General features: G+C 39.1%; 1 protein-coding gene across 3 annotated transcripts in view; it reads right to left on the bottom strand.

Annotated features, from left to right (window-relative positions):
* The window catches only part of NME7 (NME/NM23 family member 7), an 88,536-nt gene that overhangs the window by 17,849 nt on the left and 46,936 nt on the right, over positions 1 to 23,751 (bottom strand). For all 3 annotated transcript variants that reach the window (XM_036398223.2, XM_036398145.2, XM_036398065.1), the window contains 3 exons: positions 22,812 to 22,876; positions 21,946 to 22,014; positions 18,154 to 18,255 (listed from right to left, as the gene is read on the bottom strand). In XM_036398223.2, coding sequence (XP_036254116.1) covers positions 18,154 to 18,255; positions 21,946 to 22,014; positions 22,812 to 22,876 — 236 coding nt within the window. The remainder of the gene's footprint in view (positions 1 to 18,153; positions 18,256 to 21,945; positions 22,015 to 22,811; positions 22,877 to 23,751) is intronic.

Genomic DNA, 23,751 nt, shown 5'->3' with positions numbered 1-23,751 from the left:
AATTGACTTAATCAGTTGCTCTTAGCTGACCTGGAAAACCTTGCACAGGTACAAATGAAAATCAGTCCATCTTCTGGGATGGCAGTGAATGTTTTAAGCTAGTTCCAAAAGACCTCACAAGAGCATTATCTGACAAACAACACCCTCTGTCCACTTTCCAGCTTCCTCCATTGTTTATGCATCGTTACCAAACTAAGACAATTGGACTTTAACTCAGCAAGTCCTATATATTTTCCTATCATAACAATTAACGATTATTATGGTCTGCTACCCACCTGGAAGACAATTAAACTGCTTTAATGCTTGGAGTGTGTATAACCCAAAACATGATATGAGGAAAAGTTTCAGTTCCTCATTGTTCGTGTGTGTACAGCACAGGTTATGAAAGATCTTTTGATATGAATGTCAAGGACATTAGAATAAGACACACTCAACATCAAATGAATTTTGCTTAAGAGGAAAGTTCAAGAGTTCTGCTTTAAAAAAAAAAAAAGCTCCAAGGAGAAAAAACCCCTCTTCTAAATGGTCCTCATTAAAGGCTTGAGATAAGGAAGTCTGCTGGAGAAACCAAAGTCACATGCCAGTTCACTACAACAATGTGACACTTTAATCAAGCCTTCCTTCAAGCAACTGTTGATTGCAGTAACAACTAGCTGTCAGGAAGCCAGCAATAGCACTGGAGCTTCCAATCATTTTAATGAAAGTTTGGGAATACTAGAAAAAATGATCATGGCTATGAAACCTTTGGAAACAATTTAGGGACAGCTCAAGTCCAAAAAGCTAAAGCTTGGTATTATATTCTGTTTACTTCCTATCCATCAAAAACTCTTTTGCTAAAACTGTTCTGTCCTCCAACAGGTCCAGAAATGCTGTTTCTTATGAAAATTCCACAAGATTTTCCTTGACTCATCTTATTCATCAAACTCACTCCTCTTCTCTTCTCTTCTCTTCTCTTCTCTTCTCTTCTCTTCTCTTCTCTTCTCTTCTCTTCTCTTCTCTTCTCTTCTCTTCTCTTCTCTTCTCTTCTCTTCTCTTCTCTTCTCTTCTCTTCTCTTCTCTTCTCTTCTCTTCTCTTCTCTTCTCTCTGTTTTTAAGAGCAGCTATGGTCTCTTAACTTAGCATTTGTCCTAAGCTGGCATTTCTACTTCAGAACTTGAAGACAAAAGACACTGTTTCTTCCTGTGGACTCACTCTTTCTTCCTAATGTGGGCAAAAGCTCCTGCTGTTGCACTGTGCAATCTCCTGTTCTTCCTTACATTTTTCAATGCAGGTTGTTACACATTCTAGTGCCCTCCTGAAACTCTTGCACAAAGAGGGATGCATTCTGTTCTGTCTGGAATTGCACTGGGTCAGAACTGCTCAAAGGTAGGTCCTTCAGCACTTTACACTGTTAAGACCTGAGTAATAAGAATCTAAAGAAACTTTTCTTGCCATTAGTTAACAAACAGCATGAGACTGTCTCTGCTTACATTTACACAGCCAAAAAAGTACAATAATTGTCAATTTTGAAGTTTAACTATTCCACTGCTTTCTTATTACATCATCGAGGAATCATGAAGAAACAAGGTCTCTGTAAATGATGGAGATACAAAGACCTGTACAGCTCACATATTGTGTCCTTGTGTATGTATAGCTGGAAATCTTGGGAATGTTTCAGGGAAGAAGAGAGTTCATTATGGAACTTATTGCTCATAGCAAGTATTAATACACACTCGTCCATGACAGGAAGTTTACCAATAATTTTATTTATAGAGCTTCATCTGTCTTAACAGGGATATACAAACAATGGGCTTTGAGTTGGTTCCCCCATGCCCCACCATCCCCTTTTAAACCTTTTTCCTAAGTTTTTGGCTGAGACTAGTTTCTGGAGTATGTGTTTTGTGCAATGATTTTCAGATTTTTTTTGAAAGGAGTTGAGAGTAGGATGATGAGTTAAGAGCTGCTACAGCTCTGCCATATGCATGAGAGGAGACTGATGTGTGTGTGCTGGATCTTCGTGTGCATGTGCAAACGGGGATGACACAAAACTGGGACCTCCCACAAGAAGACACTGTCTATGGCAAAACAAACCAGGGCTTCTGTACCAAAAGGCTTCAGCCTCTAGTCTTATTCAGCAGGTTATTTGATCACCCTTTACAGCTGGGCTTTGATCTACAGATAGCCCTTTGAAGATCCTTCTCCTGTGTGAGATACAGATGCATATATTTCATGTTTCTCTTCATCATGTAATTGTGTCCAATGCAACAATGCCTGCATGAAGTACTTAGCACATTTCTAAAATGTTTCTACTTCTACACAAGTGAAAGGAAACAAAAATGTTAACAATGCCAGTAATATGTCAAAATCAAACTGAAAACATCATAAACATATTCATAAGCAAAGCTCATTAACTGCTTTTCCTACAAAAGGCTGCACTTTTTTCATGGGCTGGATGGAAGTTAAGTAGAATAGTAACATGTATACCAGCCAAAACTGCAGATTTCAAGAAAATGTGGCCAATTTTTTTAAGCACTGTCCGAATATTTAATTGGTTATCTAGAAAGGCCATTGAATGAATCAAAACTACACAAAGGAACCTTTACAGCCTAAGATTTTGTTCTTCTTAAACATGAACTAGAATGAAGGAATTTTGAAAATTTACTGTCCCTCTTGAATGAAGCAGAATAAAAAAAGGAGTTTGATCAAACCTTCTCTAGCCACACCCTCTCTGCTCAGCAGGCAGGTTCCTTCTTTTAGTTTTGCTTTCAGATCAGCAGCATTCAGAGGACCTCTTGGGCTGTAACAGACTGCACGGATCCCTCCACACTCTCATAAACTGTTTTCCTATTCTAGCTGAACCCTGGCTGTGCCCCTTCTCCTTGCTCTTCTTGACATTCCTCATTCATCCCTTTCTAAAGGCTTTGTGTTGACTTGGTCTCCCCACCTCTGCCTTCCCCACCCTGCACTCATGAAGCTTCTTCCTTCTGCAGTTCTCCATGCTCTGCTGCTGTCAGCAATGAGATGGTCCCTCTCTCTTTTTGAGGGTGCCACCTAATCCAGAACGCAGAGCCAGCCTCAGGCAAACATCAAGCACCTTTCTCCTCATAAGGATGAGCTATGCCCTTGTCAAGAAACAGAACATACATTAACTGTGAACAAATAAAATTATGTAAATTCCACCATTCACCTTAGAATTTGTCTGGCTGACCTTCAGGCATTGGAAAGCCTACTGCCTCATCCAAGCAAGGCACCTGAGCTTCCTCTGTAGTGCATAAAAATGATCTAAAACAACATTTGCAGCACAGCAATTTTGGAAGCTAAGGAAGGATAAGTGCCTCTCTCTCTTCACATCATCATAGTACTTCAGGTGACTTTTATTTTCAGGGCATTTTAGCACCAGTCATATCAAACACTGATGGTTGCAGTAGGGAGCTGGACAAAATACTTGTTCCTACAAGCCATCAGCAAGAAGTAACACGATAAAAGCAGTACAATATTGTCATACAAAACAGGATACGAGACAAGCACCTCCTGCAATGCTGATCAAAGCTACAAACACTTTAACACTACTGTTACTGTGAGAACAACTTCGTATCAGTCCAAGAGATTCTTCACAGAAGTTCTCATCCAAAGACAAATGCTTAAGTGTCAAAGTGAAACCTGTGGTGATAGGTGACCTTGTGCATGATACCAAAAGGGCTAGCTTGCCTTGGCTTGCTTCATATGTTTTCTTTGCAGCTCATACTCCCTCCTAACTCTAGCAAACCACTTGTGACATGTGTGTTTCCTGATTTGTTAGCTCTGCCTTGGTTTATGTTGCTCAGTTTCATGCAATAGGCCACTTGGAAATCAACATCAGCTGCTGCAGAACACAATTTTCTACTCCTGCAGCAACTCAAGGTCCAGTTGATCACCCCTAAACTAACCCTTCTGTCTCTATTACAGAGAAAAGTTACATAAGATGGTGGTGCTGTTGCCACCGTAAAAACTTTAACTGGGGAAGAATTTTGCCTTGAAACCTGGGGTCTGCCTGTAGAAAGGTGCTTCAGAAAGCTTCTAAATACAAAACCAGGTCAGTGTTAAAGAGCAGGCAAGAGGCTTCCTTCAGCTTACATTTCACAAACCAATCCAGAACAGAAGTCACTTGTTGAGTGAGACGTTTTCTCTTTGTGTTCCACATGAGCTGCAGCAATTTCATGTACAAATAGAGCCAGTATCAAAGGCCTTACACAGACTTCAAGGGAGTCTGTAACCTGTCTGTGTAACCTGAAAATGCTTTTGTACTTTCCACATATCACCAAAAAAATAATCAAGCCAAACTAACCTCCTTTAAACACACACACTAAACTCCCCTCACCTTTTAATTTTTATCACAAGCCAAACTCAAGAACCCGGAAAAGCTGCAAAGTCTTTATAGTATTTAGCCTAACCATCTCTCCCCTTAGCACTGTGCACTTCACCTAGACTTCCAGCCTGTCTTCTCCTGGCTGATGGCAGAATAGATCACTTACTGTCCATTCTGACAAGGTTCTCATACTTTTAACTGAGCCAAGTCTGTGAGTCCATAGTTCTGTACATGAAAGAGGATGGCCGTAAAGGTTTGTTCAGCAAATGAATTAATCTGATCCAGGCAACAGTAGTCAAATTTTCAATTGCAAGGCCTATAAAAAGTGCACATGAGGTGAAACTCCTTCCAAAATCAAACAGTTTTGCAACAGTAGCAGCAACTTCTCAAACAATAGTTTATTTTATTATGTAAACTTACTCTTGTCTGACTAAAAAAAAAAAAAAATCCATCTACTTTTCTGTTTATTTTAAAGTCAACCAACCTCCGAACTACCAGTCTGAAGTCCTGTGTCTTTCAAAGTTTTGTTAACAGACCTAAAATTATATTCCACACTCCAGTGTTGGCAGTTTTCCGGAAGCACACAAGTCTGTGCAAGTTGTTACACTGTCTCCTCCTCACCCTCCATCCCCTCAGGCACTTTGCTTCTCTCTGTTCCACTCCCACACCTTCCTACCACTCCTCCTCCCTGGCACCCCAAAGGTTCTGCACCAGCTCTCTGCAGGTTCTCTGCTGTGGGCAGCACACGTGGCACATTTACCAGCCTAAGACAGTATTTTCACTGATCTTGGTGCTTCTGGTTGGTGTTTAAGTGATTCTAATGATAAGTGTCCTGCTCAGAAAGTTTGTGTACCTGTCTGCCATTGCCAATATGCTGAACTTGGGTAGCCACACACCTGAGTTAAGTGTAAATTAGAGTGGATGGTGAAACCTTGAAGATAATTGAGATACCAAATACAAACTGGTCACAAAACAGGAACAAAGATAAAATATCCACCTTGTCCCATTATCTGGGTGCCATAAGGGATATTTATGTTACTTGACAAGCTGGAAAAAGAAAAAATTTAACAACTGAAAAGCAACTAACCCCACAAGACATCAGAACATGCAGTATAACTGTTAATTTCATTATTAGATGCTTTAAGTTTGAAAGGTAAGATGGTCCTACTGATACTTTTCCAATGCCTTCCAAGGCACCCAGAATATCATCTATTTATTAATTCACCTGTTAAACAACTGTTAAAGAACACACTAGGCTGCAAAAGATATTTCAGGATTTTATTAATTCAGATTAGCAAAATATGTGAAGGGCCTCCAGTAAAAGTCACTACGAGATTGCAAGACATTATTTTTCATCTGCAGGTATTTTGGCGGATTTTTCCCCAGTAAAAACAAGAATAATTACAAATCACCTTTTCCTCTGATTTTTTTTTTGAGATTAAATTCTACATTTGCAAAGCAGTCCAGGTATTGGAGCTTTACACTTCGCAAAGCAGAAAAAAATGCTCTGAAATTCTACTGAGACTTCCCAAGCTGAACCAATTTTGGACCATTCACTTCAACAGAAGATGGAGATGGCTTGAAAGACAAAATTCGCATGTCTGCTGCAAACCCCAGAGATCATTTTCATTTGATTCTTAGCATCAAATGCGAGAGACCTTCCCCTTCCATTTTGTGCCCTAAAGCCTCTCCAGTGCAACCTTGGAGGCAGCAGTGCTACCATCTTCCAACACAGTTGTGAGCAGCCCTGTTCTGATGGAAGGAATTACTCATTGTTTGTGTTACAACTGCTTTTTAAAAGCTCCTGCTCTGTTCAGGACTAGCTGTACTAGCCAATGTGCCTATACATAATAACAGATGGTTCTTGGCCTGGAAATCTCACAGGAAAACTTATAGGAAGAGACACAAAGAACAGAAAATAGCAGCATGGACCCCATTTTCTGGAGTGGGGAAACCAAGACAGCGAGACAGTAATTTTCCAGGGGCACAAAAGAAATAAATAATTCACAAGAATACAAGTTCAATGTCTAACTTTCAGCTGATATTTTTAAAATTTCAGATCAGTTCCTCAACTATTCTCTCTCCTTGATGTAATGCTTTGTAATTCCTGGGTAGCACTCTGATGATAAGTCAGCCACAGTCTGCAGAACTCAGACCATACCAGGTTACCTATGGGAACTTGAGAGCTGCCATGGGAATATGAAGAACTGCTGCTTATCCATCTTTCACCCTGGCTACATTCTAGTTCCTTGAAGCAGAGAAAGGAAAAACTTATTAGGAGTATTGAAGGGAAGTCCCATTTGCACATCAAACACAGTCTATCATATTGTAAGTGAAAGAAGCTGATAAAAATTCAGCTCAGGTAGCCCTGCAGCAGAACAGAGAATGTCAGCCTGAATCAAACAGACCAGCAAGCAGCATCCCAAATTATTCAGCAAGTTCTCAGAAATTGAATTAAGCATTTTATATCCAGCTTCTAAAATGCTTTTGCTTAGTTAACAGTATCCCCAGGCAATGAGACCAGTGATATATACTGAAAACTACTGCTGCAGTTTTTCTCACAACAATGCTAAGGCTGGCTGTCAGCAGTTGATGAGAGGAGGAAGAATAATAACAATAATAACAAGAACAATACCCATCATCACTGTAAATGTGAAACCAGACTACTACTTTTTGTTACAGAAGGAAAGCTTAGGCCACGGTATTTGTTTTCATCCACTTTGAAGCCTTCATTAATGTAGTTCAAACAGAAAATAACTGCAGATACAGAATCACAGAAAAAGCTGCCTTGGAAAGGAACCACAAGGATTGTCAATCCAACTCCTGACCTGGCACAGGACACTCCAGGAGTCACACCGTGTGTCTAAGACCATTGCCAAAATGCTTCTTGAACTCTGTCAAGCTTGGTGCTGTGACCACTTCCCTGGGGAGCCTGTTCCAGGGCCCAACCACCTCTTGTATGAAGAACTTTTTTCTAATATCCACCCTAAATGTCCCCTGACACAACTTTAGGCCATTCCCTCAAGTCCTGTCACTGGTCAGCACAGAGAAGAGATCAGTGCCTGCCCCTCCTCTCAGCCTCACAAGGAAGCTGTAACTGCAGTGAGGTCTGTCCTCAGTCTGCTCTTCTCCAGGCTGAACAGCCCAAGTGACCTCAGCTGCCTCTCATACAGCTTCCCCCTTCTCCATCCTCATTACCCTACTTTGGACACTCTCTAACAGCTTTATACCCTCCTTATGTTGTGACTAGGGCTACACAAAATATTCCAGGTGCCCCAGCTCAGAGCAGAGTGGGACAATCCCCTCCCCTGCCCGGCTGTGATGCCGACCTGATGCCCCAAGGACAGGGCTGGCCCTCCTGGCTCCAGGGCGCTGCTGGCCCAGGTTCAACTTCCATCAACCAGGACCTCCAGGTCCCTTTCCATGGCGCTGCTTTCCCCATTGCTTTCTCATTCCCCAGTCTTTCTGTACATGCCGGGTTGCCCCATTCCAGGTACAAAATCCAGCACTTTCCCTTGCTGAACTTCATATGGTTGGTTATTGCCCAGCCTTCTCATTTATCAAGGTCTTTTCATGGGGTCTCTGCCTTGGAGGGAGTCAACAGCTCCTCCCAGTTCAATATAATCTGCAGACTTGCTCAGTGTCCCTTCCAGCCCTGCATACAAGTAATTTATGAAGATGTTGAAGAGCAGAAGGCCAAGGATGAAGCCCTGCAGAGCCTCACAAGTGACAGGTCACTAGTCTGATGTCACAACTGTAACCCTTTGTGCCCAACCTGTGAGCCAGCTGCTCACCCATCCCATGACATATTTATCCAGCTGTATGCTGGACACATTGTCCAGAAGGATCCTGTGAGAGACAGTGTCAAAAACTTTACCAAAATCCAGAAAGATTACACCAGCTGGCTTCCCTTGATCAACAGGGTGGGTCACCTTGTCATAAAAGGAAATCGGGTTTGATAAGCAGGACTTTCCCCTCAACAAAGTCATGCTGGCTGTGACCAATGACTGCATTGTCTTTCAGGTGTTTTTCAATACCTTCCACAATAATCTTCTCCATAACTCCTATTTCTCTCATATGACAATTTATCATCAAGAGTACCTAAGATACACTGTGATCTTCAGCTCCCTTCTTGTTTGGCTGTTACTACTTCTACTACTGATAGTATTGACCAAGCAGAGCCTGAACAATAAGTCCTCTGGGATAAGGAGAAGAGAAAAGTAAGTAATGTACTTCTAGGAATTTACCATTCATAATTTGCTGACTGAAAAACATGAAACTTTCTGGGACAGTTACAGCCAACTTCAGGATACTCACAATCACAACATATCATGGTTGTGATGCCTTGAGAGGCTACCTAGAACAGAGGCTAGACAGTGCTAAAGGAATAAAGTAGGTATTTATTAAAAAGGCCTTCAAAGAATACACCTTGGGCACTACAAGAGCCTGGCTAAGGTTACACCCAAGATGGATGACGGGTCACACATTTTCACACTTTTGTAAGTTTTGGCCCATTTACATACTGGGGTTAATTGTCCCATAACAGCTTCAGGTTATGAAGCCCCATCCTCCCAGTTTGCTCTCCGCAATCTGCCGTTGTTTATACTTTTTGAGCCTGAAGCTGTAACAGTGTCCTTGGTTCTCAGGCTGGAAAAAGATTGTTTTGTCTAACTAAACTGAGAAGAACTTGTTAACATTTTACATGACGTTCAGAGTTATATACTAATCAGTACAGAATCTGGAAAACATGAAAGCTAAAACTTAAGGCATCAGTGGTGTGGAAAAGTTAACTGTTCTACTGCCCTTTTTCAACATGGTTATAACTTTCTCTATTGCACAATTTCATCAAGCAGCTTTCTGTATTGACTCATGCTAACTGCCATCTACAGAGCTCTAGAAAAAGCACTTGCTGTTCTACCACATTCTACCTTGATTTTTGTAAAAATTATACCTTTATTATTTTCTTAAATTTTAAAAAATGAAGTATCATTCATATTACCTCATAATGTGAAGTATTTGCAACAGCACAACATAACCAATATGTTCCAACTAGAGGCTGGGACAAATTCTAGCAAAGGACAAGGCTATCTACAGTCAACAAAAACCTGAGGCATGCATGTAAGCGAACGCTCTTAATCTATTCAAATCAAGTATTGTACAAACACACAAGGTCACCGTGACCAGAGTGCTACGAAACTAAAGGGGAAAATAGTTGTTTAATGCAGTAATAGTATAATTTTCTTTCTCAGACAAAATGACCTCAGAACTTGCCATATCTTTTGGAAACATTGCTCCCTTTTTGCAAGGAAAAACTGAACATATAAGCTGGTTTATTTTCCTGAATATTTATTTTCTGGTATTTTATATATCAAAAACATTGCTGTCCAAGGTAAAAGAGTGATTTGTGGTCTGCTGTAACCAAACAGAACACAACGGAAGCAAAGAAAACAACCAAGAATTTAACCCAGAACCATCATATTCTCAAAAAGGCTCTTACCTTGCCTTTATGGACTGAATATATTAATTAATCTATTCTTAGGAACCTCTGCAACTACAGTAGAAACTTAAATAGAACAGTGTAAAGGAAAATAAAGGGAGAAAAAAATACTAAAAAAATGAAAAGAAAGGGAGACAGACATCCTCTGACTGCAGGAGGACACTACAACCTAAAAGTTCTGATGATCAGCTATTTGTATTACTGACAAAGACTGTTTTCATGGCGGGGGGTATACTCTTATTTTTAAACAGTATTAAAACCCTCCCACAGGCCAGGTAAATCACATTGTAATCCAGTGCAGCTGTGAGAAACAAGTCCTGGAGAGAACCCTGCAGACTACCTTTGATCAACCTAGCAGTGAAGGATTACATTGTATATTTGTCTATACTAGGCTGGTATCACATAATCAGCGGCTATGTTAGAAGCCTACCTCTTTCTCTACAGTAGTGGGAACCAAAACTCTTCCCTTTAATCCATCTAAGATACCTAAGCAGAGATACAACAAAGATATGATATATTGATTTTGTATTATTTAGACAGAAACCAAGCAAATGCTGAAAGAAACTAAGCAAGCACTTCTAAAACTTTGTGTGGTCACTTCTAAAATAAAATATGAGCCATCAGTATGAGATACTAAATCAGTAACACCACCGTGAAGCATGGCATTTATTCAAAGCTTGAAGAGAACATTACCAGGAAGATCCAATGCAAACAGGGTGTGGAAGCATTCATTTTGCAGAACAAGACCTGCAGATGGATAGTTATTACCAACACTGCGCAATCAGAAAAACCCCATCTCCTCAAGGCTGAATAGACAAATTTATGTAACTTACAGCATTTATAAGAATCTTGTGCTCATCACAGCTGCTTAAAATAACCAATTCTTTAATAACACACACCTACTTCTTTGATTTGTGCTCAGTCTGAGTGCAAAGGGAGCCTCTATGATTTCTAAGCCAGTCTTTCAGTCTTCATTCCCACCTACGTACAGATGCAATTAGTCTTTGTAATTTCAGATCAGATTACATGTCTCTGTGCGTCTGCAGAGCTGATCAGTACCAAGGTCTTGACCAAAAAAATTTAGTTTTCTTAAAAAGTAAATATTCTAGGTGCAGCTTAAACCCTTACCAAAATGGCTAGTCCAGTGACACTTTTCAGGAAAGGCCCAAACATCCAGCTCCAGGACATCCTGGCACATTAGCCATTCTGGAGAGTAACTAGGAGATCTCCATGGTAGTTCAGCAAGTCAAGGAAGATCAGTAACCAATGCTGTAAATGCTCTGTGGCACAGCTCTGCTTTCCTTCAGTCTCTGGGCTCATGTTAAGTTTCACTCCTATTGTTAAAAGAGGGCAAGTTATTCCAGCCTGGAACGAGGTGAGAGGTACCCTGAAAGAAACATTTCGAAGCCAGAGATAGACTGACATAAGGGAAAGACAGAAATGCAGATGGGAACACTGAAGCTTCTGAAGCTGATGCTACTTTCTAGAAGTACATACAGAATCTTTGACAAAATATTGTAACTTCCTGCAAATGTCCAGAAATCAGTTTAAAACATGTCTTGTCATCAGAGGATACTAAAATATCATAATGTCACGTAGCAGAAGAAACTCCAAAAATAAACCCCTACTACATAGGCTAGAGAGGTTTTGGTAGTCAACTAATTATAAAAAAAGGCATAGCAGCAACTGGAAACGAGACGCTAATATACTCTCAGTCCTCTCCCAGAGGGCACAAACACCTTCTCTCCAGAGGACAAAAGCAGCAGACTCCAGTATCATGCCTCTGTGGTGGCAGTGGCCCTGGTAATAGACAGTGCACTATCTTTTATTAACTATTTTAGCAAATTACTCAAATTTGGGACCACTGAACTCAAGTCCAGTGAGCTCACATCCAGGATGTGTTTAGGCAGCAACAGTTGCATTGATAACACATTCAAGTTCAGTAGCTCTGGAGCCGCAGTCAAGGAGTGGCAGATAAAAGCGCTTTTTTTCCAACTGTAACTTTGCCAACATGCCTCAATCATACTGGATTTAAAGTAGAGTTATGTCTTGAGGGCTCTGTCAATATTTAGTCTCCTGATGGAGACTGTCAGTCACCACTAATAACAGCAAATTTCAATCTAGCCATCAAGAATCAAAGTGAGCCTACAAGCTCCAGCTCCACATGACACTGAACAGCCATCATATGACAGCAACCTTGTGGCAACAACAAGCCACATCTAAAGCAAACCACTTGCCACTAAAGGGCTCCTCCACTACTACTGCTCTGATTTTTGTTCTAATCTTTGCACAAAGACATATTGCCCTGGGGCTGAAATCCCTCTTGCTATCAAATGCCTGCCCATCACCTGCAAAGAGGGGCTTGGAGGAGACAGTCGGCAAGAATCACAGCTCTAAGATGGTCACTTCAAAACTGTGAGCAGATCATCCATGCCACTACAAAGGACATATACATGTGATCAAAGCAAATAGGGCAGCAGGGGTAGGGTGGGTATCAAGGCCTGCCAGACCTCGGCAGTACATATTCAGAAGCAAAAAAGACATACTTACTATCATATCACTTACTATCACTGAATTCATGCCTGTAAAGATTACTTATTGGATTCTTGACTCTCAGCTGCTCCCAGGGCTACACAGAGCTTTGAGAGGAAGAACAAATAATTATGAGTTTTGTTCCTGGTGCAGCCAGTGCAGACTCCATGCATTTTAAACCAGGGAAAGCAATTCACTGCCACAGGTGCAGTGTTTGGCATCCACAGACATAGGCTTGTCTCTGGCAAGAAACTGTAATACTGCTGGAGGTAAATTTCAAATCATACACCAATATACGGACAGTCTAAAACAGTGGTGACAACACCTAGTTGCAGTTACATTGCAACTATGACTCATTAGAGCACGGCTATCTCAGCACTTCCTTTCTTCTAGATCCCCTGCCTGTGCAAAAACAGGTGACACGGAAAAAGGCAGGAGAAGTCCTGAACTTACAGATACCTTGGGCTTTAGGAATCAGCAGTGCCAGCTCAGAAAAAGGGGGCTGCACTAGAGGGAAGAATGCACCTCCACAGATAAAAACTACCCTGTCTCCCAGCTAAGAGCCTTAGCTCTGTCTAGAACACTTTTTCATTAGACCTGCAGAAATTAATGTAGAAATTAAAAACTGAAAGGACAGAGTCAGATGATTGACCCTAAATAACATCTAAGCAATTCAATCATGTCTTTCCTATTGCTGGCTTAAACAGCAGGGTATTGTAACTGGTATTGATTGGTCTGTTTACTACTCAAGCTAGTAACAGTCTGCATCTGAATGAAAGTTTTTATTTTTATTACATGACTCAGACTATCTGAGCAGATAATCAATTATATTAAAATCTTCTTCAATAAAGAGTTAGATTAAAACAATCTTATTTCTCTCGAAAGACATTATGTACTTCATTGTCAACACTCTCATCAGGGCTCACTAGGCTATAGGGAGAATCCACATTGAAATAGCTATAGAGGTATTAACAGAAAACAAGTACTTGGAAGCTCAAAAATAGCCTTTATATTCCTTTACATCTTCCACTGAACTATTCTTTATATGATGCACTATGAAAATGTTGTGCTGATAATGTAGCTCTAGGAATGAACATGAACATTTTAGGCTTCACATATACCTGTTTTTCACTGCTAGAGATTTACAGGAGGTCTATAAAAACAAAAATCTTACAGCAACAGTGCTCTTTGGCTCATAGCTATCCCTGTTTAACTGATGTGATTAACTGAGGCAGAAAGACATTGAACTTTTTGTCCAAGGTCACACAGTGAGGTCAGGAATGGAGCAAAGCAGACTCCAGCTCTTCCAGTTCACTGCTTTGTTTTAAACCATCTAATCTCCCTTTCAGCTCTTTCATGCAAAAGTACAAATGACTTGATACACAGTTACACTTAGAGGTGCAAATCCCCAGTGTAAAAAGAATGCAGGTTAGGATTTAAAGCAAGCGTATGAAAATCCCCTTTCAGTCCACAGGATGCAGAAATATTGCAGCACACCCCATCACTTTAATAATATCTCACAACAGAAGGGACTTGAGTCACGTTTAGTGTACTGCCAATTCCAAGTAAAAGCTCTTAGGAATACTAAAATTGATTCAGTCAGCCAGGAACATGTAGCTGATGTATACTCTTGGAATAATGTATTATAACCAACTTTTTAATTTGCATATGAACAAAGTTTAAAATAAACCAAAACAAAAAACCCCCACCTTAATTTCTACAGCATTTTTCAAGGGTTTTATGAATACTAAGTAATCATCCTGACAACTCCATGACAAAATGGTACCAAGCAGTTATTTCAATATAGAAGCTGCGCAAAGATGTGAAAACTAAAGCTGTAGCTTCAGATCTAAGTAATAACAAAAAGCCTCCAGAGGCCCAAAATATACAAACATTAGTGAAATGTAATATCAATGCCAGCAAACTCAAGTGGTGACAGGATTCCCTGGCCACCTTCCCCTTGTTCCAAGGTTTTCCATTACAGATTTTACAACCCAATCCATGTTAAAGCAAGCCAAATCAATGCAGAATAGGTTGCTTTCTTTTTCTTCCTTGCTGACCTTAAAACAGCTTTTTTCATAATGCACACTGTGCTGCATTTACCCCTACCCCTCCAAGCATTTTCATTTCTTTACAATGAAGGAGAAACACAACTTCATTTCTGTCAGACTTTGGTCCAGTTAGTAACTTTTACCTCCAAGTAATAGTGTGTACTGAAAGTTGAAAAGACGTGTTCTGTAAGAATCAGATGTAATTAACTTTTTAAGTCCTCTTCCTAGCTTTCTAGAACAGCTACCTCTTTGTCATAGGTGAAATTTAAAATTTTTTCCTTTCAATTTTTTTCGTTTCTTTTCAACTCCACCAATAGAAACACAGTGAAATAACATCCAGCAAAAAAATGTGTAATTTAAGAACCTGTGTAGCAAGATTTGATAGTGTATTTTAAAAAAGGGCTTAAATGATCCAGACACACCATGAAAATCAGTGGGACCTGAAGTCATTTCATAAACCCCATTCTTATTTGTAATTTAAATATCTGGATGTCAGCATTTCAAAACTTACAGTTTTGTGTGCATAGCAGTCTGAGGATGCCTCCCCTCCCTGAAAAGCTGCAGTCTTTTGTGACATTCAGACACCTTTTTAAACAGCTCTTATTAACATTGCAAATAAACATTTTCAAGATGGGCATCAGTATGACTGCTGGCCTTTTACAGGGGTACTGCAAAAATAAGTAAAGACTAAACAGCTGTTTATTACAGCAGATGTGGAGAGAACCTTCCACTTCCAAGGCCCACATATTAGGCACACAGGCAAACCAGGACAGAGAGGAAGAGGCACAGAGGGACACCAAGAGCAAGGCATAGAAGGAGCCCGAGACCTGACTAGAGAATGCAACTGGAAGACAAAAATAAGCATCACAACTGGACTACAGAAAGGCCTGAGGTGTGACCACCAATGACACAAAAGAATGAGCTGTGATTAAAGAGGCTGGCAGCACACCAAGGGTACAGTGAGCCAGGCAGACACTCAGTAGAAAAGTGCCAGCATACAAGAAGGATGCAAGGAGCAGCAGGATCTGCAGAAAGGCATATATCCTACTGCATGTACTATCTACTGGGGACCGATGTTCCACAAGCCAGAAATCTGCCACACTGAACCCTTCAATCAGACCACAGTAATTTTGGGAATGAGCATGTTCAGCACAGTTCTTTCCAGAGAAGTATCTTTATTCCATCGCCTGCTTTCCAGGTCCGATAGGGTCTTCACACATGACTACCAAGAGGCTCAAACAAGTTATTTTGTTTGTTTAGTTGTCTTCCCTACTACTTAGTTTAGTTGTCTTCCCTACTACCACAGAGGAGGTTTTAATAAATTATTTATAAGGTGGTTTATAATGAAGGGTATTTTTGGCAGAGAGCTTTACTGACCTGCAGTGCTAACAAACTATTACCCACTTATAGAAAATAGCCCAGAGTTCCAGTGAATAGCATTTATACACTTGTTATAAATTGTTATCTTAATAAAGTCTAATCCTCAAAATAGAAGAATTCTAATTCTTTCTTGAGCCCTATACATCCTGTAAAACCAAGAACAGACTGAAAAGGCTGTTAACATTCACACCCGGTTTAGATATCTGATGTGCCACAAAGTAATTATTACATTTGTTATGTATTTAAGATATAATTAACAGAACAGGTGATTGGCAAAGATTCATTATATAAGTCAAATTCCAACACCTTCACTCACTTCAAATAGCACTTTGCCTTGAAAGCAATGACAGTGATTTCAGTGGCAGATAAGGTACTCTTTAACAGGAGCAAAAGTGACCTAAATGAGTCCATGCACACACATCAGAATCTAGCATATGTAAAAAGACAAGCTATAAAGAGATCCAGATCTCTCAATGATAATGCACTATTTGCATGACACTTAGATGTTCCTTAACCACTAGAATATCAATCAAGTCCAAATTATCTTCATGGTCTGCATATAACCTCTTTCGGTAATGAAACTGCTGTTATGGTTTCTGCTGCTCCTATTTTAGACAAGTATTGTAACCACAAAGCGCAGGTGCGAGCTTCTCTGGCAATTCCAGTTGGGAATGACAAAGCCAAGATACCTTAGCCCCTTTGTCCTCGGGGACAAGCTACAAACACCGTCTGAAGAGACAGATAACTTCAGGCAATGATTAGTCTTGAGAGCTTCTGCAGTTACTGTACATAGGCTTTATGTGCTTAGTGAATCAATTAATTTGCAATTTATACAGAAAACAGTGCAGAGAAATATAACACAGTTGCCTGTCTTCCAAACATACCATTAGCGGAACTGCTCTGAAGTCAGCATCCAAAACTTACAGCCTGTGCTTCCACTAGAAGCAGGCAGGGGCAGGTACTCATTTTCACTTCACAAGTCAGACATGAAACCATTACCAGGGAAACACAAATGGCATCACTAGGTCACTGAGGAGCAAGAGATCTGAGAGACAGGAAATTAGTTCCCTCCTCTGTGGTTTTCTTCTGTTACCCAGAAAACCCATCAGTTTATACATCCCTCAGTTCCTCAGCTCATCAATAGCTGCTTACACACATTGCATATTTATTAGTTTTTCATGTGAGTAAGGAAAACCAATGAAATTCCCCTTATATAGAAACAATTGTCTTTCATAAATAAAAGTCACTGTGATGTTTGGAAGCATACGTTGATTTTAATTTATCAGGTATTAAACAAGCAGACACATGAAAAGGATGTAATAGGCCCAAATAAAATGACTGTATCTTTGAATGTTTTAAAGATCAGTAACCTTAAACATGGAATTTGAAACGAAACTGAAACCACTATATTGTGTACATTACTACTGATATACCATCCTACAGTTAAAACTAAGTCAGATAAATGGCTTATGCTCTGTTTACAAGAGGCTAACCCAGTAGGGAAATATTTGAATGCTACCAAACAGAAAAGGCAATAAAATTTTGGATAATGCCTTTAATCTGTACTTTCTATAATGAAAACTCTGTATGTGAAGAAAAACATCCTGAATAACTTGTTCTCCCCTTTAAACATTCATTTGTGTGATTATTTTCCAAGAAGATTAGTGACTTGCCTCAAGTCTGCCACTAAAACATTAAATAGTAACAAGAAAAACATACAAGCCCTGACTTCACTGCCTCCATTGTGCCTTTCACCTCATCCTTCTTGTGTGTAGAGCGGCCTTCACTATTTAACAGAAATCTGCAAACTTTTTGAGACAGTACTTACACCTGTCTTCAAATTGCACACAGTATTACACATATGTAATTATACACCTCAATAAATGAAAAACAAAAGCTAGAAGCAAACAGGTATGAGAACTTTGACACAATTTTGTTTGCTTCCTTCTAAAAATCAAAGGAATCTATTCTCCTTTCAGTTTCATCTTAGGAGAATGCCACAGACTGAAGTGAATTAACATGTGATCACACTAGCATCCACAAGAAATAACTGTTCATTCCAGGGCTCTGAAGCTTTGCATTTTTATATTTGTGAATTCTTAAACAAAGATTTTTGCCTAGATAGCTTTCCTTTCACATAAATGTCATCACAGTATTTTATAATCTGGTTTAGGTAAGATCAGAAGGGTTACTAAAGGATTTGCAAATTAGTCCACCAAGGTCAGTTTTTGACCTCTTATAATAAGGTAATACTGACATATTTCTAATGAATGCAGCAGGCGTGTGGCAGCTATACCACACTTTGACATTTTAATTCACTTAGCACATCAATTTTTTATGCTTTATTTATCACTCAAGAAAGTACTTACAGGGTCAGAAGGACCACAGAAGTCTCTGAACACTTTTGAAGGATCGAATTGTCTAATCTCCATTGCTATGCAAGGGCCTGAACACAACTCTGAAACCATCTCCTGGAAGAGAAAGAAGACAGAAAAAAAGTTGAACTCTTTGGGTTTCAGCAAGGGTTGCATTTCTCCCCAAAACAAGGCCCAAACTTACAGGACACGAACAATTAAGAAAAATGCATTTAGGAAAGTGAGGACACTAAACAGATACCATTAGTACTCACCACAAAAGAAATGTTTTCCCTTTTGCTACTTGGTTTAGAAGGTGGAAATTGAGAAAAATTGAATATTCAGCTTCAACAGGATTCTGAATAGCATATAACTGCATCCACAATACTTTAAATTCTTTTGTAGGTACATCCTTAATTGATCTGGACCTAGATTCCAAGGTAATATCTCGTAACTTGTCAAACTAGACTAAATCACTGGAATGTACTTTGCTGGGTTTTAAACCTGAAAAATCACGCTATGTTCAGCCAGTTCCACAGGCAGCAATGTACTTTGCAGTGTTCCCTACCAGAAGCACAGTACACAGCCTATATGTTTTTAAATATACACTCATTTGATGCCTTTAAGTCATTAAAATGTCTCCTGGCCTTTTGGTTCTCTCTGTCTTTTCCTCACAGGTTACTACAGAAACTGAAACACACAACCCAACAGTATCTGTGCCTGTGGCACAACCTGTTAGGGAAAGGGTCTGGCAATATTCTTGTGATGTACTAATACCAGGATCTCAGTAACGGTGAAATAAATCATCTGTTTCCCTGGAGTCTCCAGGAGAGTAAAGAGACATCGTGAGTTCTGTGTGGGTGATGAAGATGGGTCTTAGTTTTCATAAGCTCAAAATAACCCTGGGCATTAGTGCCAATTTGGAGTTTGTTAATTAGAGGTATGGGTTTCACAAGCAGAAAGAATCTATTTTGATGTTCTAGTCTGACTTCCTTTTTTAAATCATGGCCTTATAATTGCATAGTTGTCTAGAAATCTGGACAGACAAGTTTAAAACGAATCAAGACAATTAAAGGAATCAAAACCAACGAGGAAAGACGAAAGGGCAAGACATGCACAGAAAGTAAGAGAGGATAGGTAAGGACTAACAAGGTTCTGCAATCATGCCCACCAGCCACAGGCAAATCAAAGATGAACCATGGCAAAGCATGCAGAGTGGACGAAAGAGCAGAAAGAAAACTACAACTAAATCCTTCTCTTCCTTCTATGAATTCTGACAGAAAAGAAATACACAATGACTCTGAGTAAAGTAGCACTGCTGCAAAAGCTACTATCCTCATACTGGATTCCATACTGAGAACGTGTGAATTTTATCTAGTGCCTCTCTGAATTTTATCTAGTGCCTCTATCATCAACCAGATCCTAGGAAATTTAGGTAGAAGTCTTCCTTAAGGACATGAAAGGAGTGCAGACTAGCTTCATGCTCTACAACATAAATAAATATTTTAATTCCAAAAACTGTTTTATCACTAACAGATCCTCTGTTCAGAACAGGTCAAAGAGGCACGTTTTTTATTCTGCTAAGAAACAGTAAACAGTTCCTCCCACTTTTATTGTTTCTGTCTCAGCACAAAGATCCCACCAGCAACAGTGAACAACATGATGAAAGTGACTCCTGACTCCTTTGTTACTGCACAGAGCTGAGACCTGAAGACCAGATGCCACCATGTACAGCACAGAGGCAGGTGGCTCTATGTCAGACAAGCCTGATCTACTTACACAGCCTCATCAAGTCCAGAGCTGAGTCTAAATAGCAGACAACATTTGTCTGGTGAGGCACCTATTACAGCTACATCAAATTTTCTCTGGCAAATAGTTTATTCATCAACTAGCATGGTTTGTGGTCAGCCAGAACCATTCCTGGAGGTGGATCAAGCTCAAGGATTTTTGGTTAACAAAGTGGATTCTGAGCTGAAATAATCTCACTTCTTTTTCCCCATTTTCTATTCTGGCTAGAGTAGGAAATAAAAGCAAAACAGCACAAAAACTAAGCAACAGTATGTAAAATCCCATATAGGAGATACTAACAAAGCTAAAATTCTGGGCAATTGTACAGCTTTCTCTTTTCACAGAATACTTTAAATACAATGTCAAACCTTTATCTGACTGACAAGAAATAACCAGAAGAAATGGAACTACAGTTTTTTAAGATGATTTCTGGATGCTAGTATCTTTTCTGCTGAGTTATTTTGGAATGATAAATAAAATTTAGATCAAAACAGATGGTTCTGAGTCACATATAGAAGTGGTCATATTCTTTCTCCAATATCCTATTTTGTAACACATTTTCCTATTTGACTGCACTGCAATATCCATTGCTGTTCCCATGTGTGCCTTCTCCAAAACCCTTTACCATCATGATTAGCTTTTCTATGTTTTCCTACTTTTCAGATATTGAATGCATGAAAATATGAATTTGATTTCTTTTCAACTGAGTCAATCCAGCACATATAACCTGCAGGATGGAGCCCCAAATTCTCACTTTTCTTGACATCACCTACAATGCATTTTATTTATTGACTTACCTTGTTTAAATGTCATCTTCCCCTCTGAGTAACTCTCCAATTAAATTATATAACTAAAATTTACAACTTGTTAGAGGATTAGAGATTGTGCAGCCCAAGAGCTGCAGAAAATGGCAGAGAATTTCACATTTTGTTCAAAGCAGAGACTTTTGCAGCACTACAGGACTCCTCAGACCCTGAAATACTGGTCAGATACTTCAGTTTTTAAATTCTGCCACATACTCACAAGTATGCCTGTCCAATCTCCCTTTGGTACTTGTTAAAAATGATGTTCAGAGGATGCCTTATGAGTATTCCCCAATCTGGGAGTGAATTAACAGCATTCCTAACCCATTTAAAGACAAATCTACAAACCCTGTTGAAATAAGTCAGACTGAACAATCATAAAGGAGGAAAAAAATAATAAAAATTTCATTTTCAGAGTAATATTAGTAAATATGTAGAAAACTTACAATAATGTAACCATTTAAAAATTAAGGATAATTTGCAACATAATAGCATAGCAGTGAAGCTAAACTCATTACTATGAGTAAATTACACAGTAAAGTAAAAATTACTATGAGTAAAATGAACCAAAATCCTCTGGGAGAAGGTGATCCAGAACTACAAGCTCATCTTCTTGTATTCCCATTGTTCTATCTGCAGTCAGGAAGTTTTACGTGACAGTACAAGAAATCATAACATTGTAGAGAGTCTCAGATGTCCACTGGGATTACAGCATATCTCAAACTTCTTAAATTTTCTGAATATTTATGAAAGTCAGATTGACTTATATATAAGTCAAATGACTTATATATGATAAATAAACCAAAGAATAGTTCAAGATGCCATTAGGATAGCCTCCAACACAGCAGCCTCATTGTAAATAAAATTATAAATATGTATTTTGGTCCAAGCCACTCTTACAATATCCAATCAAATAAAGATGCAGGTGTGAAGAGTCTCATAGTTCAACATCAATAAAATAACTTTTCTGGGGGAAGCTGGGGACATGACTCTGTTGTATTTTACAAATTCCTTGGCTGAACAATTTCCATTAAAGGCTGTGTTAGATTATGACACACATAACACAATTCTCACAATGAATTAATTTATTTGAGAACAGACTAGAACTGTTCAACAAAAGAAACCACATCACAATCCCAAGCAATAAGAAATGTGGTAATTTCCTCACTTGAGCATATTTTATTTTTAAACAGATTCTTGTTATACTTAGGCTTACCAGGTATTCAGGGACAACGCCTTTGTAAATCTCATAAAATTCTTCCACATTTGGACGCTCCATGTTAAACTAAAAAACCAAAATGTTAGCCAGTATATATTAAACAACAGGAATACATAGACAGCCATTCTTAACCAGCAAACATTCAGAATCCTCTAACTTTTACTAGGTAAAAGGAATGGCTTTACTACTGTAATATGAAGCATGTCTGCAACTTATTGATAGCACAGGCAACATAGCACACAGTACCTTTTTCTACATCAGATACAAGTAGACAATGTAGCGTTGACTGATCCCACTAAGAAAGGCACTATTCTTCATTTGTGATAGGGATTTGAGTGATAGGACAATGTCAGATCTTGAGACTTTCACCACAACTGAAGGGCAGGACTCTTGGGAACAATCTCTGTGCCAAATCCCTTTAACTGCTGAGGTATTCAGGGTGTCAAAATCCCTCAAGTACCTTTAAAACCATTCCCCATAATTCATACTAAATATATATTTTTAAAAAAATTAAGGAAGGATATTAAAAATAGTTTAATTAATCTTAGCTAGTACATTTTGTAAAGATATCTCAAATTGATCCGGAAGAGACAGATATAATTACCTCCCCTGCTAACTATGGGGAAACTCAGATACAGGGAAGTGAAGTGTCTTGGCTCAAGGTCACCAAGCAAACAGAAACAGATTATCTGATCAGTCAGATACTAAAATACAAATATCACCAGGACAATGCTGATCCCAAAACACTGCTACAGCCTGCACAAGAGTTCTATACTGCAGGAAGACACCTGTGCACCGCTATGACATGCATACAGCACTACTCCAACTTCTGTTTATCATAAAACAAACAAAAGGAAACCTACCATCTGCAAAGCTGAGATCTCAAATCCTTCCTTGAGGATGGCTTTTATAATCTTTCCAGAAAGCCCTGAAGAAACATGGAAAATACAGTATTCAATGTCAAAAAGCAGATTTTACAACTGAAAGGTATTATGCCAATATACTGCTTATTCTCAAACTGAAAAAACAGTGTTTGTGTAATGCTTGAGAGGAAGCAGAGAACAGGGCTGAGTTCACACACTTTATGTTCTATATGAGCTTACACATTGATGGTTTCAAATAATTAAACTCCATGCAGCTGCTGAAAAGCATTTCTACCAAAAAAGGTAATTAGTGAAGCCTTTGCTTTTCTCAGATCAACTGCAAAACACCCAGTTGCTCCAAGACCAAGATTTATATTTTTAATGAAGACCCACTGGCAACACTGATTCTTAATCAGTCATCAATTCAGAGCACCAGCTGTCTTTTTCTTTTTGCAGGTCCTACTTTAAGCCAGAAAGAATGCAGGATGATAACAAATGTTGCCAATGAACTAGCACAGGAGCTCTTGTCTTCTATGGGAAAATCACATTAGTGCAAAGTAACCTATTCCTTCAAAGTTTACAGCTCACAAATATGCTATTGCTGATGATACTGCTTGCTTTTTCTCTCCAGAACACATCCTCAAAGACTGACTGATATTGTAAAACAAAACATGGAACTTCACAAAACAAGAACCACTGATTTTCCACTGATGTATATTTTAGATTTGCCCGTGCCTATAAGATCAGGCAATTTTGAAGATTATGGATTATGGCAGCCAAGCACAGTACTCTGTATGAGCGAATTTCACAGAATCATTGTTTTTTTATAGAACACAAATGCCTGTCCTCTAGTACAATTTGTGAGAAACTACAAATTTCTGTACATTTATCTAGAAAAGAATTAATCATAGAAGAATACCCTGTAACGAATTATTACAGC

Source organism: Molothrus ater, chromosome 2 (genome assembly GCF_012460135.2).
Source record: "Molothrus ater isolate BHLD 08-10-18 breed brown headed cowbird chromosome 2, BPBGC_Mater_1.1, whole genome shotgun sequence".
Classification (NCBI taxonomy): Eukaryota; Metazoa; Chordata; class Aves; order Passeriformes; family Icteridae; genus Molothrus; species Molothrus ater.
The sequence above is the reverse complement of the archived record's forward strand: the minus strand, read 5'-3'. Positions and strand labels throughout refer to the sequence as shown.